This window comes from Phyllobates terribilis, unplaced genomic scaffold (genome assembly GCF_046119375.1).
Source record: "Phyllobates terribilis strain yellow unplaced genomic scaffold, ASM4611937v1 Scaffold_3__8_contigs__length_932513732, whole genome shotgun sequence".
Lineage (NCBI taxonomy): Eukaryota > Metazoa > Chordata > Amphibia > Anura > Dendrobatidae > Phyllobates > Phyllobates terribilis.
Genome location: NW_027362763.1, coordinates 731,696,206 through 731,713,908, shown reverse-complemented (window position 1 = coordinate 731,713,908; position 17,703 = coordinate 731,696,206). Strand labels below are relative to the sequence as shown.

Genomic DNA, 17,703 nt, shown 5'->3' with positions numbered 1-17,703 from the left:
TGTGCCCCCGGGTCCTCAATACCTCTGCTGAGTTTCTCCGGCTGGCTAAGGAGACTCAAGTGTAGGGAATCTTCACTCTGGTGATCCTACTGTTTGGGGTATGGGGCTCACGTCTACCCTAGCAGCCACTATATTCAGGCTGCCCGCACAGTTCCCTGTCCAAACTCTCACTGACTCATCACTTCCTGCTTCTGGAAACTAAGCAGAGATTTTCCCAATGTGCCCACCCTCTGTGGGCTGTCATCACACACCATTAACCCCTTCACTGTCTGCAATATTGCTGGCAGACTCAACCAGGCATCTGCACCCGGGACAGTGGCATCTTATGGATAGTTACCAATACTACAGCCCACAAGGAAACATATCAGAAACAAAGCTTTATACACATTCTATGCTCGATCATGGCACTAGGTTCCCCTCTCCTCTGGCTTGATTATCACAGATAACCCCTTAACTGGACCTAACTGCAGCTCAGAGAGATCCAACTACTGGGAACACTCTATTTTAACTCGTTCAGTGCCACAAGGAAGCTACATCCTTCCCCACTACTACACCTACACAACAGCATTGATGCCTTAGGGCCCTTGTTCTAGTGATATGTGTAGGATTTCACCAGAGGGGCTCCTAGCCATCAAACAATTATCACTTATTCTGCAGGTAGGTGATAAATGTATTGCAAGGTATAACCCCTTAAAAGTTACACTCCTATAGACAACAAGCCACTATCCTGGTGTAATTTTTAAATAATGGATGGATTCAGTTTTAGAATGAGTGGTCAGTTGATATAAGAACCGTCCAACCCCCAAAGAAACTCCTGAATTAATAGAGGTGCGCAAGGTTGGATTTCAGTTTATCATCTGAATTTCTATAGTAACAGGCGATATTTAACTGCAACTTGACCACATTGTCTGTTGCTACATCCACTGTACATTATCTACTTGTTCAGAATAGTATCACTTTAAAGGGAATCTTATACGTCCAGCAACGCAATCAACCGGCAGATATAGTATAAATCTGCAAGTTAATAGCATTATGAAAGTGCCCAGCCGCCTTACTGAAAGTGCGACTCGTGGAAGAAAATTACCTTTATTTCTCCCAGCTGGTTTTCAGTCATACAGGCGTGCCAGTGCAGCTACAGTCACTGCTCACTGTACTGCGAGTGGCGGCTGTTAGTGCACCACGGCACTGAATGACAGCCGGCTCAGCAGTGAATCAGTTTAGAGCCGGTTGTCAGTCAATGTGCCAGCGCATGCTTACAACTGCCGCTCACAGTGCTGTGAGTGATGACTCTAGCAGCTATGTGCCTGCATGACTGAAAGCTGGCAGCTTCCAGGAAAATAAAGTTAATTTTCTCCAGGGTGCAGTACAACTGCCAGGCACCTTTATAATACTTTTAACCTGATTAACCTTATATCTGCAGGTCAATAGCGTTATTGGACATGACAGGTTACCTTTAAAAATAATTTGGCTTTCCTCAAGTTTATTGCATGAAAACTGCCTGATGCAGAACTCTAAAAACTGCTAAAGTATTAAAGCAAACATTACTATGTGCAGTGCTCAATGTTCAGTGCTAAAATCAGTGAAGAGATCCATCAGATCTGCAGGAAGTTCATGCATGATCCTATGGAGGTGTTTGTGGATTATGAAAACAAGTTGACCATCACAAGATGAAGGATGTTTATATCAATATTGTAGGGAATTTGAAGATGATATATATCTAAAATGCATATCAATGTCTCTCATTTTCTTTTTAGAAGAATTGAAAAAGCAAACAGTCTTGAATACATTGATCGAGATGCTTTCTGGAATCTGCCAATGCTGAAATATCTGTAAGACCAATTTTCTATTTGATGTACTAATTCTTATTAGCCCCTCACAGACACAAATTAAATATTTGCAATGATAATAAATGACCAGTCGCTGCTAAGAAGCTGAGGGCACATGAAAGAAAATCTTTTCTTATAATAACAGTAGTAAAAGTTCAAGCACTGGGGATATTAACCGATAATGTCTATGACATTTGGAAAGAATGTAAATGAATGTAATCCAATCCACAGCCGACCCCCTCCCCACGGTAAATCATTATAATTACACTGATGCTTATTGACCCTATTCTCCATGCACAGCTCTCGAGACAGTCTCAAGTATTGGCCTATGGACTCTTTGACACACTTTGTCATCTTTCAGAATTTCTTGAATGTTATTAAATACGATGTATAAAAAGTAAAAGCACTTTCCATCTTCGTGAAAAAAACACATTAAAGAAAAAAAAGGTATAATTCTGAGTTTTTAATTATAAAGTTATTAGACCATAAATTCATATTTTTATTTACTGCTACTTTTACTCACTGATGGACACATATATGGGCCCTTTGCAGTCCAATAGTTCATCCTAATGAACAATTCCACCTGCTTTAGAGGGGAAAGTCGGCCCCCTTACCTCTTATACCCCTCCATGACTTCATAGGTTGCACCAATGGTAAGTCCACCCCTACTTTTATTAAATGCCAGTAATAATCATCTAAATCCTTATAGGTTATCACTGGATAGTAGAATATAACTAGCAGCCATTGCAGGATAATCTAAACTTGGTCATACTCATAAGATCAAAATCACTTGGACTTGATAATTTCATCAGGATAAGATAACAATCTCATCTATGTCGGTACAATGCATATTGGATTTCCTGCTGGAGATAAAGGCCCCTGATTAATCAAGACCGGAGTTATTCATTCTTGATGAAGGGTGTGTTGGAGTCAGACACTCCTGATTTATTAAAATGAAGATCTGAAGAAGTTTATGGATACTCCCTACTCTGCCGATTATTAAAGACATCAATTCACAGAATATTATTAAACTTAAGTATTTTTATTCAACGCGTTTCAAAGTGTCAACCACCAGTGGTTGTTTCCTGAAGAAGTGCTTGACACTTTGAAACGTGTTGAATAATAAACCTCAAAAAACATCGACTTAAAACACATAATATCATGGATCAGGTTAACATAATCTGATATAAATAATTTTATTGTTTGTCGGATAAGACCCTATTTGCGCTACTTTCTCCCTAGTGTTTTATCTGCCTCTTAATATAAGTTGTTGCGTCACACCCCCATCAGAGCCCAGCTCTGCCCATTTTGCCTAAGGTGGGAGAAACTGGTGTGACAACAATAAAAGTCACACATTTATTTTGCAACTCCACATTGTGCAAGAAATTTACAATTTTTCAAAGTGATTTATACCAGAATTCACTACTAGTGGCAGGTAGAAGCTTTTTTCCCTATTCCTACTAAAATAAACTTGTACACTTGACTGAACCAAGCTTGCATGCATAGGTGGAGCCAGGAGAAGTAACTTTCAGTTGAGCTGTCAGTTGAACATTTGGCTACAGTATCTAATGTATAGGTGGCTTTAGGTTTTAGTGGTAGTTAGGTTGTATTTTTTTACCTTTCCTACATAGCTTTATAGTAGTATGCTTTTTCATCTGTGGATAGGGTAGGAATATTTTCCTTTAAGAGGGGGATTTTTACATTTTTTTATATATTTTTTTCTTTTATGTTTGAAGTCTTAGACTATGGAAGTCTCCACCACATCTATAAAAAAGTACATTCTAAGTTTTGACAGATGGGAACATCTGGATCCATTGTTAGCTTAAATTTTGATAACTTTATGTTTGGTGTTTCCAACCTTAAAAGTATTTTTAAGGCTAAATATACATTTCTGCAATCACTCTACATTCCTGAAGATTGCCAGATCCTGACAATGTGTAGACTCCCTCTATTGTCAGCTCAACTATTCATTATTTGACTGCAAGAATGCGATTTGTATGGTTGCAGTCATGGGTCGACAAGCTTCTCATACTCTTCTTTTAATAGAACATTACAAGGGGCAGGAAAAAAAAACTAGTCAGCACATGACTTCAGGTATGCAAATCACATTCCGCCAAAGCTGACAATGGAGGGGAATCTTAACAGTGTGACTATTGTTCACTGTCAGGATTCGGTAATCAGCAATCACGCAGAGTAACTGTAGAAATATCTTCTCAGCCAGGAAAGTCCCTTTAATGGGTTGTCCAATATATATTTTTTTAAATAAATATAAATCAGGGGTAGCATTAAAATCATAAAATAGCATAAAATAATTTCCTTGCTGCTCCAGAACCACCCCTCGCTGGTTCTTCCAGCCATTCAGCAAGTCATGAAATGCCGATCAGTCACAACTCGAGTTGTACAGAACTCCACTTGAGTTTTACAAAAAAATTTAGTTTACAGAATGCGGATTTTTTTGTAATTTGCTCCTAGCAAATTCAGTAAAATATTGTCCGGCTGCCATTTCATTATGTCAGGACCAGCAAAAAAAAAAAAAAAAAAAAAAAAAATAATAAAAACTCATCTCACTGCTCACCTGTCCAGCCACTTCCTCTGCTTGCTCTTAGGTCCTTTAGGTCCTCGGCACATCTTCTTACTGACCTAAAGTACAAGATTGGGCCCAACATGTCTCTGTGCATGCAAAAACTTTCATCCATAACTAGGCCTAGGAAGGCACAACCTAATGAAAGCATGTAGTGAGCGGCGGCAGTAAGAAAATAGCTGAGGACCGTAGGGAGAACAATGAACAGTGGAGGTGAGCAATGTGAGTATTTTTTTTCTATATTTTCCATGTATTATAGCCTAGGGCCTCTCCAGACCCCTGAGCAAACAGTAGTAAGGTACATTCAAATACATTTTCAGCAAATTTAATTTCCGGGTAAAACCTGCAAGATTTGGTGAATTCAAATCTCATCAGATCCGCTCATTGTTAATCACTAGAGACGGTGGCACTGTGGGCATGTTAGTGCTGTTGTCACTATTTGGCTTCAGTTGCCAATGTCGTCACTTTGGGACACTACAATAAGACTGGCAGGACAACCAGAATGGAGGAGCTGGAGCTTCAAGGAAAAGGGCGGAAAAAAATGTTTACTTTTTTAATGCACCCCCTTATGTGGACAATGACCTTATTAAACCATTGGGCCCTGATGTAGCTACTACTACCACAAGTTTGTCTTGAAAATTAAAATAAATAAAATTTTAAATATCCATATATTTTTTTATATAATATCTGAGAAAAATAAAGCTGTGAGCCTGACTCAAGGCAAATAGTGCAATTGGATGCAGAGGATTTTGATGCTGACAGCGAAAACTTTTTTATTTTTCATTGTTTAATCTGATAGGTTCACATTTTTGGGCTTTGAAATGCACATTTACATACAGCTCTACTGTCAAAATCATAGAGCGCTCCCATTGTCAGCGAGTCCTAGGAAATTCACTGTTGTCTCATTCTGCAATCTTTCCATATTTCTTGGTAAATCATATGCTAATAAACCGTACTGGCAGGCAGGTATAAATTAAGATGTCTGGTAGGAATGTTTGCAGACAGGAGCATCACATATACAGACAAATATTGTCATACAACATTGGCTTATTCATTGTATACATCAGCAAAAATAGCAACCTGATTCTCCATCTCTGGCATCCTACAAATGCAAAAATATCTCTTGGCATCTGTTGTATCGTGCACACATTTTCTTTGTGGACTCTGTCAGTGTCTATAATAAATATTTTCTTGGGGGACAGATGTAGCCCAACATTGCCTCTAGCCAAGTTTAATCTGGGCACAAGCTAAAACATATGCTCGCTTCTTGGAGCGGTGTCAACACACTTTATTGAAGAATGTTAGAAAAACAGAATGTTGTCATATGTGAGGCTGTAGAAATCTGAGCAGCACCTAATGGTGCTACAGTTTATGAGCAGTATCACTAAATGTAGCCTTAAGAATGATCAGAGAGCTATCAGTGGCTCCACCTAGTGGTGACTGCAGGAAGGTAACATTTAATCACTTATCTCTGTATTAATCTCTTAAAGGGAACCTGCCAACCCTCCTAAATTGCCACCATGTCTGTATTGCACTTTTTTCTTGCATTCTAACAAGACCCTTTTGCTGCTTAGCGATTACCGAATAAATGTAAAATTTACCTAGACTAATCCTCCTTCTCATCACGTAAAAACGCTTCTATGGTCGTGATGGACATGATTTGTAAGAGTGATGTCACTGCCACCTCTGTGCAAATCTTGCACATGCGCAAGACATTCTGCCTCCATGGGAATGAACAGTCAATGGCATAATGGTTAAGACCCTGGAAGGGTCGAAACGTCATGCAAATTAGTCGCTTATTCCTCCATCCCTTTCTATTTTTCAGTTTCACAGACAATAATAAAATTATTCTGCATCACCTAAGCTAAGAGTGTGCTGTGAATTTTCCTGCTTTGGTTGTGGTGTATAGCAGACCTATGGCTAGGTGGCCTTTGGTTGTCACAACAATCCATTTGTATTCTTAATCATGCTTCGGGCTGCCGATGGGCTGACAGAGGGACTGCTCCCTGTCACTAATGACAATGGCATTTAAAGGAGTTAAACTTTTTTTCGTTGTCTTTTTTCGTCAAATTTTTTTTGCACTTGTATGTACAAAATAGTGAGCGGCTTCCAAGTGGAGGCCATCAGAAGAATGGTCAGGTCACTTCTTTAAACCGCTTCTTGTCTTTACAAGCATAAAGCAGTTAAAAGAAGCTCAAAAGTCTGAACATATGAACAGCAAGTCGTTCTTTCATTGTGACGCGCCCCCTGGGCCTGTGTTGTGCAGGGAATACCCGGAGCCGGATCGTTGGGGGTTGTAGTCCTCGTGGCGATGACCCAGTCCGTGCCCAGGGTGGTCAAATCAGAGGCAGGGTTATTGGTATGATGATAGTCCGACTATGCCACCCGTGGATTGCGGTCAGTGGGGACCACCGCTGCAAGGCTGACCGCTGAGGCCGGTGTTATGTGTGCAGCTAAGAATGGGATGACTCCCCACGGGAGGAGTACAGCCTCAGGGCAGTTAGTGTGGATGATGGGAGTGATGGTGCACGAGCGCAGCAGGAATAACTCAGAGTCCGTGCAGTGCAGTTCAGGGTCTTTACTGGTGTTATAAGGCAGACCCTCCCGGGAGTACTGGTTAGCAGTAGGGGCCTGGTCAGTCTGTGAGCAAGTAGGATCTCCCCTGGCCAGGTGGCGTTGTAGGCCTCCCCGTCTATCTGCACTCTTTCCTGGCTACCTTGCTGTATGCGGGTAGAAGTAGCCCACGTCCCTGAGTATACCGTGTGGTGCTCACCCGTATGGCCGGTGACTTGGGGCCTTCTGTTAGCCTCCGCTCCACGACGGCTGTGCTGGTCCCTTGCTTGTGACCGTGCCTCCAGGCTTCTATGGCCAGAGGACCTGGAATCCCCTGCCGGTTGGATTCTGCTGCTGGACCTGGATGTCCCCACAGCCTCGGACTCCGTGTCCGGTATTAGTGTCTCCAGCCAGGGAGAGCTATCTGGCTTCCAGCCCCTGGCTCTCACTCCTGCTCCTACAGAGCTCCTGGTTCTTCCTTTCCCTGTGTCTGCTGTCCTCCAGACCAGACTGCGTCTCTGTCTGGGACTCTCTCTACTAATCCCGCCCCAGACCCAGTTTATAAGGGCAGATTCCTCCCCTCCCAGGTCTGGGCGGGCGGTGTTGCATGCTTAGGGCTCCTGACCAGAGAAACCTCCCACCTGCTCTCAGAAGTAATATTTCTATTACTATGGTAACCAGACCCCTGGGGTGCCACATTTGCAGTGCATATGTTCATTGCTTTTATCATTAATTTATTGCTTTTTTGGGTGGGTTACAGAGCCTACCCACCTGAAAAAGACTTTGTGTGCACAAATCCATGTTATTCAAAATTCACTCCATTCTTAATTTTTAATTTTATTGCTTATGTCTCATTGCCTAGGTTATTAGCCACCATTGCAGTGTAGTACAAACATGTGCTATGCTCACAAGCTCTTTCCAGTAGAGTTTGTAAGCACTGAAGTGCAATGATAGCTACCAATCCTTAAGAGCTTCAATGTCACTGTGCTCCTCAGATGCTGCTAAGTTTAGTTTTAGCCTGCAGTGCAAGGATGGTCTAAATTGTCAATCAAACTGAAGATCTTGAGACAACCCCTTTAAGTCAAACACCCTTTTCTTTAGATTACACCACTTTTCTGTATACTGTCTATAAAGGCATATAAAGGGACAAATTCACCAACACTGGTGTGAGGATGCAGAGTAAAATCTTAATCATGCCTTTCTGATGGCAAGAGCAGCATTCCTTTATTTTTATGTTGACTCTTTAATCTATGTTCTTCTTTAGTTGATTAGCACAGACTACTATTTGTATAACCCTGAATGTTATTTTCTCTTTGATTCTGGAACAACTATGTGAATAGATTATCTCAAAAAATGATAGGTGAGCCCTGCACCTTTACCTCTGACATGTGATATACACACTAAGCTTTGGGGGAGGAGGGAGAGAGCAGTTCTGCCTTTCAGGGGGCTGAGCCCAGAGAAGCAGAAGGGACATGTGTTTTTATAAGAGTCAGACTTGAGCTCAATGAAGCAGAAAGGAGATGTGCTTCTGAGACAGATTCAGTCTTGAGACAGAGAATCAAGGAGAAGCAAGAGGACATCTTGGAAGCATGGATTTTACTTAAAGATACACAGATTTGGATTCTACATGATTCTGGCCTAAGGGTATCGTCCCTGACTGGAAAGATACAGATCTTCTTCATTAACCATGAGAGAGACCATGGATACTTTTGGGGAGCCCAGGAGAGGATGAAGAAGTCACCTGGCCCCATGGAAATGTTGTTTTGGGGTTTCCAGGAGGGACCCACCGGTCGCCTAAAAGCTATGGAGACATTTGGAATTGCCAGGATGGACCCACCGGTCGCCTGGCCCCATGGAAACTCTCGGCGAGGCCAGTTTTGGACCCTTGGGTCTCCTGTTCTTGTACCTTGAGGGACTGCAAGCTTCCTAAGCTTGCCGCTACCTCCTCTCTGTGTGGGCCTGCAAGAAATGGGGGGCACTGGTTGAGGTAGTCGGCCCTGAAAGTCTCCAAAGTCGCGGCTGTTCTATCCCAGGCGGGCGGAGAAGGAAGAGTGAGACTGTGTAATGTTGTACCATCTTGGGTATTTGCTGGGACTGTTTTGTGTGTTTATTGTCCTCTTTGTGGTTCAATAAAGTATTGCCACTCTGTTTTACCCTCACCCTGTGTTGTCTGAGTAGCATTACGTCCACGGAAGACCCCGGGTCTTCACAACCGGCATAGATCTCGATGGTCTTGATGAGAGGTGTGGTGCTGCAGTCAGACATTCCTGATTCAAAAACAGGTGCATGCCTCTTTACAAATCTGGAGCATCTAATAAGTGGCGTGCGCCTCTCTGCTCTACACCAGCAATTTAATTTCAGTTAGAGACTGTGTGAGATTTCGGGAGTATGGAACGCCAAAGCTCATCACGAATTACACGAGTCGTGGCATCACACCCTGTCACATCGCCATCATGCCCCTTCTCCACCCATTATGGCAAAGCTTGGAGAAATTGGCGTAAAAATGGCAAAAGTTGCAAAATGTTGTGACTTTTCAGAGTTTTTACTCCAGAATTCTTCTGTGAAAGCTTTGATGAATTGGACCTAAAGTGTCTAAATGCCCCTAATATATATTAGATTAAAATTGGTGGAATCATGGATAGCAGTCAGATTGGAGATTGGTCAAACAGATGGTGTAATGGGAGAGAAGGGTCAGCAGCTTAAGTTGTCCCCGTAGGACTTAATTTTCTGCCAGGCACATCTGTCATCACCTTTCTCTAATCTTCTCATTGAAAACATATGAAGCAAAGTGTTCATGTGTATGGGGGAATCAAAAGAGATATCTGTTGGCAGAATAAGCATTTGGTATCTTGGTGTATGGGAACATTTAGGCTATATTCACGTGTTGCGTTTTTGCTGCTTTTTTATGCAAATTAATAGCTGCATTTTACAGTACCAGCAAAAGCTATGAGATTGCAGAAATATTTTCCACCCTTATTGTTTTTTTTCCTGACTGATTTGGAAAATTGCTGTGTTTTTGATAATTCTGCATGTCACTTCTTTCAGCGTTTTTTTCAGTGTTTTTCACCCATAGAAAGCAATGAGTAAGTGCAAAGAATGTTTTTCTGCGTTTTTAGTGAAAAAAGCAGGTACAGCAGGATGTGATTTATTTTTGTGATTTTCTCAAGTTTAAATCATAATATCTTGGTCTCCTCACCTGAGAATGGCAGTTAGGATTAGTACAATTTAATTAAATTAGTGATATGTGTAAAGTAAACATTGGTCGACCAAGGTATGGAATTGAACAATACCTGACCAACTCAAGAGCTGACCAAATTGTGAAAGTAAACAGTGTCCTACAAACTCAATGCTCTGCTAATGTCTTAGGTAAACTATTCCTGACCAATTCAACTACTCCTGCTGTTATATTTGTAATTGTGTATTTTTTCATGGACTCATATGAATTTTTTTGTTCGGAATATGGTGTTATGGTTTCACCTATGTCTTGCATTGGTGACCTAACACCTTGCATTGTTCATGCTTCTGTGATTTAAGCAAAGTTGAACTTTCAGATCCAGAAAAACGCAGCAAAAACACAGCAAAAAGCGCAGCAAAACCTGCTTTTTGTAAGCTGCTTCTTTACTGCCAAGAAAGCATGTTTTGCCTGCCAAAAAAAGTGCAGAAACAATGCAATATGTGAACATATCCTTAAGCATAATAAATCTGGTACAAGCTATGTATGCCAGTTTTTTGTTTTTTTTTTGGGGGGGGGCACACATATAATTAGAATTTTAGTGCATTTTCCTTGGTAAATCTCCCAAATATAAATTATAGACCCATTTTAAAACAGCTAGTACGCTAACCAGTGAGGCCAATGATATGGTTTAATCATTTTTATATGTATCAGGGTCTGTATAACATTATATGATCATTGATTGCTCGTAGATCAGATTAAGCAGTTTGAGGATCATTACCTTAAGAAACAATAGCGTATGAGCGTATCTTTACAAGAAGCACACGGTTTATTAAAAAAATCAAAAAAAATCAGGGTTGCTGTTTAATAAATGATTGCAGTTTCTGTAAGGAGAAAGCAGTTACCTATCGAAGGCAGCAGAGAAGATGAGCAGGCAGCATTGCGTGAACTATGTAGTGCTGGATACTATTATTATTGCGTTTTTATCATTGTTATTGTTTTCTTATAACACATTACTTGCTCCCAATAATTTCAGTGGTAAATTCTGTGCCAGAGGTCTCCGAATGAAAAATATTAATAATAAAAAACATAAAATTCAAGGCACACTTTCCACAGGCAGTTGCTGTACACAGCAGATTCTTCTCAGTGTAAGCTGCAACTACTTGTTTCCAAAAATAGTCGAAAAACCCAAGCCAACTTGGCACAGGGATAGCAAATAATTATTAAATCAGATTAATGTTCTTGGTATTCGACATGACAGTGCTAGGAATTTAAACCACTTTGCATTTCTTGTTAATAACAAAAGACGTTTAAGGGTGAGCAGCGATATGAGAAGTGCAGTGTCAGTAGATATGGTCCAGGCACTTCCACCTACTTAAAGAGAGAAAAGTCAATTATAAAAGATGAACTAGATGGATCTGCTGCAGATTTCTAATTTAAAAATTTTGGACAACGGCAACCTCTCGCCTACTATGTCAGTGAGAACTCATGCACACTGTTGTATTACGGCTCAAAATATAACTAATACATTTATTGTCAAAAATGGGGTTAAATCCCTTCTTGGGAGATCAATAAAGTCTGTCCTAAAGCTTTTTTCATGGAATCTTCAAAGAAAATCTGATATCATCCTTACCCCTAAATATCAGCCACAGTAGCCCTATGTGCATGTTATTGTAGACATTTTTTACTTTTTTTACTGCCGATTGCTCCTGCAGACTATGGTATTTCTTTGGTATTTCTTTTAATAATTGCTATTATGAAGAAATTATGATAGCAAAAATGTAAACCACTTCTTCAGCATTTTTTTTTATTTCAGTGCCGTAGTTGTGCCACTAATCTAAGTTCCCTGAGCCTAGTATTATCCTTACTAGCTGTCTTCAGCTGTTCTCAGTGCCGCTCTGGTCCTATTCTGCCATCTTGTGACCACAATTTCTGACTGACCGGAAGTCATAAACAACGGTCACAAGCTCTCAATATAAGTCTATGAGAATCTCATTCTGGCTCTCATAGACTTAAATCGAGTTATGAATTCCAGCTCACCCAGCAAATACTGGAGCGATCTGGCAGGTCACAACGTGCAGAAGACTGATCCGAATGGTGCCGATAACAGATAAAGATGGTGGCTGGTAAGTATGATACAAGGTTCAGGGAACTTAGATTAGTGGCACTTTAAGTTGTGCTTTAGGAAGCAAAAGTCATCCAAACCTGCCTATTCTGGTGGGACCATGGCCAACTATCTTATGTATGGAAGCCTTTTAACTCTATCCAACATGTACTCCATCCAACATGTAGGGCAGAAAATGTCATTAACGTCAATGATGCGAGTCATCCAATATTTGATTGCGCAAAGTCAATTACAGGACTCAGTGAAGGAAAGGAACACTGGAAGATCCAAAGAGGATCGGAGAGCTACATCAGGATTACTAGGAAAGGTGAGTATAATTATTTTAAGCCCTACCCGGTCCTCAAAAGAAGACAGAAAATTTTAGTAGTATGGCCACCTTTTGCTGAATTCTTGCATATCGAGTCCCAAAAATTTCAGATTCTGAAATGTTTGAGATTTGGTTTACAAAAATTCGATTTGATATGAATATATTTGCTCATCTCTAGTCTTTTGTTCTCAAGGAATATGAGATATCTTTGCCCATGTTTTTTTCTCCATATTCACAGCACATGCACGCTTACTAGTGATGAGCGAGCATGCTCGCCGCTGCACGGTACTCGCCCGAGCATCTCAGTACTCGAGATGCTCGGAGCTCGCCGAGTACTTTCGAGATGCTCGGGCGGAAACTCGGGTCCCCGTCCTGCATGTTTGGCGCTATTTAGAGAACCAATCATGCAAGGATTGTCTGCCACTCACTGTAATATTAGAGCCATGGTGGTTGTGGCATTACAGTGATTGCCCAAATCGATGGGAACAGTGCTTACAGTGAAACATGAAAAGCCAGCAATTCATCAGCGGCATACACCGGTACCCGACAATTTAGAACAGAAAGAATAGAGCATCACGCATAGATTAGATAGATAGAAACATGTCAGTCACATATATAATAAGTACAGTGACAGTGTTGGTTACTGTACTTGTTATTTAGTGTTAAAATAAAGGACTTATTAAAAAAAATATAATAGTGTTTTCATGCACCCATCTCCTTAAAAAAGCCGGCCGGCAATTCTTCAGCGGCATACATCGGTACCCGACAATTTAGAACAGAAAGAATAGAGCATCACACATAGATTAGATATATATAAACATGTCAGTCACATATATACTAAGTAGAGTGACAGTGTTGGTTACTGTACTTGTCATTTAGTGTTAAAATAAAGGATTTATTAAAAAAAAAATGGCGTGGGGTTCGCCGTAATTTTAGTCTCTAGCGGAGGTTAAGCAGACGGCTGAGGCAGATGTTTAAAGCCTGGGAAGGGGGTAATACCCACGGAGCTTCCCAGGCTACTAATATCAGCCCCCAGCTGAATACCTAGCCTTTACCAGCTATTAAAATGGGGGACCCCCCAAAAAAATGATGTGGGGTCCCCCCTATTTTAATAGCTAGCAAAGGCTAGGCAGACAGCTGGGGGCTGATATTGATAGCCCAGGAAGGGTGCCATTAATATTGGCCCCCTCCCAGGCTAGAAACACCAGCCGTCAGCCGCCCTAGAAATGGCGCATTCATAGGATGCGCCAATTGTGGCACTTAGCTTCGCTCTTCCCACTGCCCTGTAGCGGTGGCAGTGGGGTAATAGGGCTGGGGTTGATGTCAGCTTATAATGACAGCTGACATCAAGCCCAGGTTAGTATTGGAGAGGCGTCTATAAGACACCCCCATTACCAACCCCATAGTCAAAGTTAAAAAAAAAAACAAACACCCTGAATAAAGTCCTTTAATTGAAATAAACACACAATTCTTTAATGTTCTAAATTAAACCATACTTACCATCACGCCCATTCCAGCTGAAGCCAATGATCTCCTGCAATAAAAATAAAATAATAAACCAACCTCATCCTTACCTTTCCATGGTTCCCAGGACTTCTCCAGCTCTGCTACATTCACATGACAGGCTGGATCGCAGCAGAAAGCTGCCATCCAGCTAGCCATGCTGCAGACACTGAGAAGCGCAGGCATGCTTGCGCTCCTCAGTGTCTTGCTGTGACGGCATCCAGATGAGCCGAGTTCATGTCCAATTAACTCAGCTCACCTCATGCACGTCACTGACAGTGTGGGAGAATTCTCCTGCGCATGCGGTGAGCGTGGGAGAATTCTCCTGCGCATGCGGTGAGCGTGAGAGAATTCTCCTGCGCTCATTGCAAGCGCAGGAGAATTCTCCCACGCTGTCAGTGACGTGCATGAGGTGAGCTGAGTTCATTGAATGCGCCTATGGATGCGCCATTTCTGGGGCGGCTGACAGCTGGTGTTTCTAGCCTGGGAGGGGGCCAATATTCATGGCACCCTTCCTGGGCTATTAATATCAGCCCCCAGCTGTCTGCCTAGCCTTTGCTAGCTATTAAAATAGGGGGGACCCCACGTCATTTTTTTTTGGGGTCCCCCATTTTAATAGCTAGTAAAGGCTAGGTATTCAGCTGGGGGCTGAAATTAGTAGACTGGGAAGCTCTGTGGGTATTACCCCTTCCCAGGCTTCAAACATCTGCCCCAGCCGTCTGCTTAACCTCGGCTAGAGACTAAAATTACGGCGAACCCCACGCCAATTTTTTTTCAATAAATCCTTTATTTTAACACTAAATGACAAGTACAGTAATCAACACTATCACTGTACTTATTATATATGTGACTGACATGTTTCTATCTATCTAATCTATGTGTGATGCTCTATTCTTTCTGTTCTAAATTGTCGGGTACCGGTGTATGCCGCTGATGAATTGCGGGCCGGCTTTTTTAAAGAGACGGGTGCATGAAAATCGGAGGGCACTAGTGTGTTCCAAGTGCCCTGCTATGTTTTCATGCACCCTTCTATATACCCTGCCTGCCTGTCTGCCTATATATTCTGCCTGCCTGATGTTTAATTGAGCACCGTTCCCATCGATTTGGGCAATTTTTGACCTTCTGCAGACCGCTGGGGGGGACCACCAGAAAAATGCTCGAGTTTCCCATAGACTTACATTGGACTCGTTGCTCGGGTCGAGCACCCGAGTATTCCAATGTGCTCGACCCGAACTTCGAGCACCCGAGCATTTTAGTGCCTGCTCATCACTAACGCTTACCCATTCAGAGTGTGCATTTGTATGGGTGGGTCAGACGCAGTAGATTTTCGGACAGCATCTATTAAAGGTATATAGTAAGACAAAGAACCCAAGGAGAGCTAATTATTAATAGTATTTTTTTCTCCAAATTTATCTCAAAAGGGAACCTGTCATGTAAATAAAACGCTGTTAACCTGCAGGTTATCTTCAGGTTAATAGTGTCCTGAAGCTGCCCTGCACTAAAACAGACAGCCCAGGAGGAAATTAACTTTAATGTATCGTGTAGACATAATAAATCTTTATTATGTGGACTCTATATTTTGCCTTTAATTTACTCTGTATGGTGGTGTAATGACATACTATTTTTAGAGCAATGAAATGATAATTTTAATAATTCAATTTCAAGAAAAAAATATAACGTGAAAAATGCCAAGAATTTGCACCTCATCATTAGACTACATACCTATCGGCATCGCTATATGCACCAATTACTTTCCTACCTTTAATACTGTATGCGTTAAAATATCAATCTTTGAAATTACAGCCGAACAATGAAGAATATGGAAAATGTTATGCCGACAATTAAGCACCTGGCACATTTTGCCGGTATTTTATAAAAGCCCCATTGTTACAATGGACTAATATTAGTATTTTAAGTTTAATAGTTCTGTGCCTGAAGAATATGAACTCCATGCTGACTGCAAAAGGCTTAATTGTTTCTTAAGGAACAAAAAAAACCCCTCACAAGCCACAAGCCTTCTCTGCTTTTTAGTCCTTAAATAATTCATACAGAGCCTACGTCTCCAAAAGGAGTGCAAACATATTATCATGTTGGAAATACAAAGTATAAAATATATATTCTCATAATGCTGTCACGCGGGGAATTATTTAGTCGGTAGCATTGTGAATTTAACAGCCGTCCCACGGATACTGTAATTATAACAACTCGGGTATTTCGGAATCCAAATTTTAATACTCCCTATTACAGAAGAGAATTCAGGGCATTTTATTAGCAGCTTCCCTGCGTATATATCCTGTAATACACTAAGTTCTGTAACCCTATAATGCCTAATCATTGGGATACGGTTAATAAAGCGTAATTGTATTCTAGGCTGAATTAAGCTTAGAGACTCGTGACTAAGAGGAATCATATGAAACTTAATTTTGGAATTGTATCTCTTGCTTTAGGTTCATATACAACACCGGGATACATTTTATTCCTGCCGTTTCCAGGATACAGTCTCTGGAAAATGTATTTCTGTAAGTTTTTAGCACTTTTAATAAATCTTTTATAACTTTAGAAATTGGAACGTTGCGTGACATAGTATTAATAAGGTGTATTCCATCAAATAATAAAAAGCTAATATTTAGAACTGACAGCAGGCGAGAACAGATAAATGTGGTGTATCGGCTAAGAAACAGAAGCTTCATGGAGAGAATTTTGAATATAAGTTAAAAAGATAAGGGCTAATTATAAGCAAGAAGCCTATAAGGCTACCTCCACAAACTTTCTATCAGTGTTTTCTGTTAATAAAGAAACCCAGAAACATTAAAATGTCAAGGTTGTCACATGCTTTTTTTCTGCCATTTTAGTGTTTTTTATTTTATAGTTGTGTTTTAGTACTTGTCTTGCATTTTTAACATCACAGGTCAAGCGATTCTTTAGTCATGTGATTTCAAGAATCGATATAGGATCAATTGTTGTTAAAATGCAACAATAGTCAAATTAACCCCATAGAAAAGAAACAAGTCTTTGGAGCAAAATGCCATAAAGTGGCCAGAATAATGTCTTAGCTAGAGAAAAATGCACTTTAGGAAGAAAAAAGACAAGGTCACGAAAAGAAGCATATCTTGTGTCTCTTTCATGTGTTCCTACTGACTCAAACATCTAGTGTTTGTTTTTCAACCCCACCCCCAGAAAAAAAAAGTTGCACAAAAAAAAAGAAGGCATTCTTAGGGCATGTTCTCACATAGCATAAACACTGTGGCTCTTCAACTGCATTTTTTCTGCATGTACCCCCAACAAAATGCGCAATAGCAGTTTGCTCAATTTATTGCATTTTTGTAGATGTTTTTAGAAAAATATTAAAATTTGAGAGTCCTCAGTGGTTGATACCTTTTAATGGCTAACCGAAAAGATGGTAGTAAATAGCAACATTTCCACACTACTCGGGTCTCTTCATCAGGCTTAGTTTATCACAAATTCTGAAGAGTCACATCTTTATTATTTATACACAACTGGACACAGTAATAGATCAGAAAGTAGGCAAGTGATGAGAACTATCAATGTGGGAAGGGAAGAAATAGTTGTGGCAGTAAATATTGGAGCAGTTCATATATTAGGAGTATGAAAGTTTTATTGCCCTCTGAATGAGGT

General features: G+C 40.8%; 1 protein-coding gene across 3 annotated transcripts in view; it reads left to right on the top strand.

Moving 5' to 3' along the window:
• The window catches only part of FSHR (follicle stimulating hormone receptor), a 307,547-nt gene that overhangs the window by 182,724 nt on the left and 107,120 nt on the right, over positions 1-17,703 (top strand). For 2 of the 3 annotated variants that reach the window (XM_073672099.1, XM_073672097.1), the window contains exons 4-5: positions 1,755-1,829; positions 16,515-16,586. In XM_073672099.1, coding sequence (XP_073528200.1) covers positions 1,755-1,829; positions 16,515-16,586 — 147 coding nt within the window. The remainder of the gene's footprint in view (positions 1-1,754; positions 1,830-16,514; positions 16,587-17,703) is intronic. The other variant, XM_073672098.1, reaches the window with a different exon arrangement.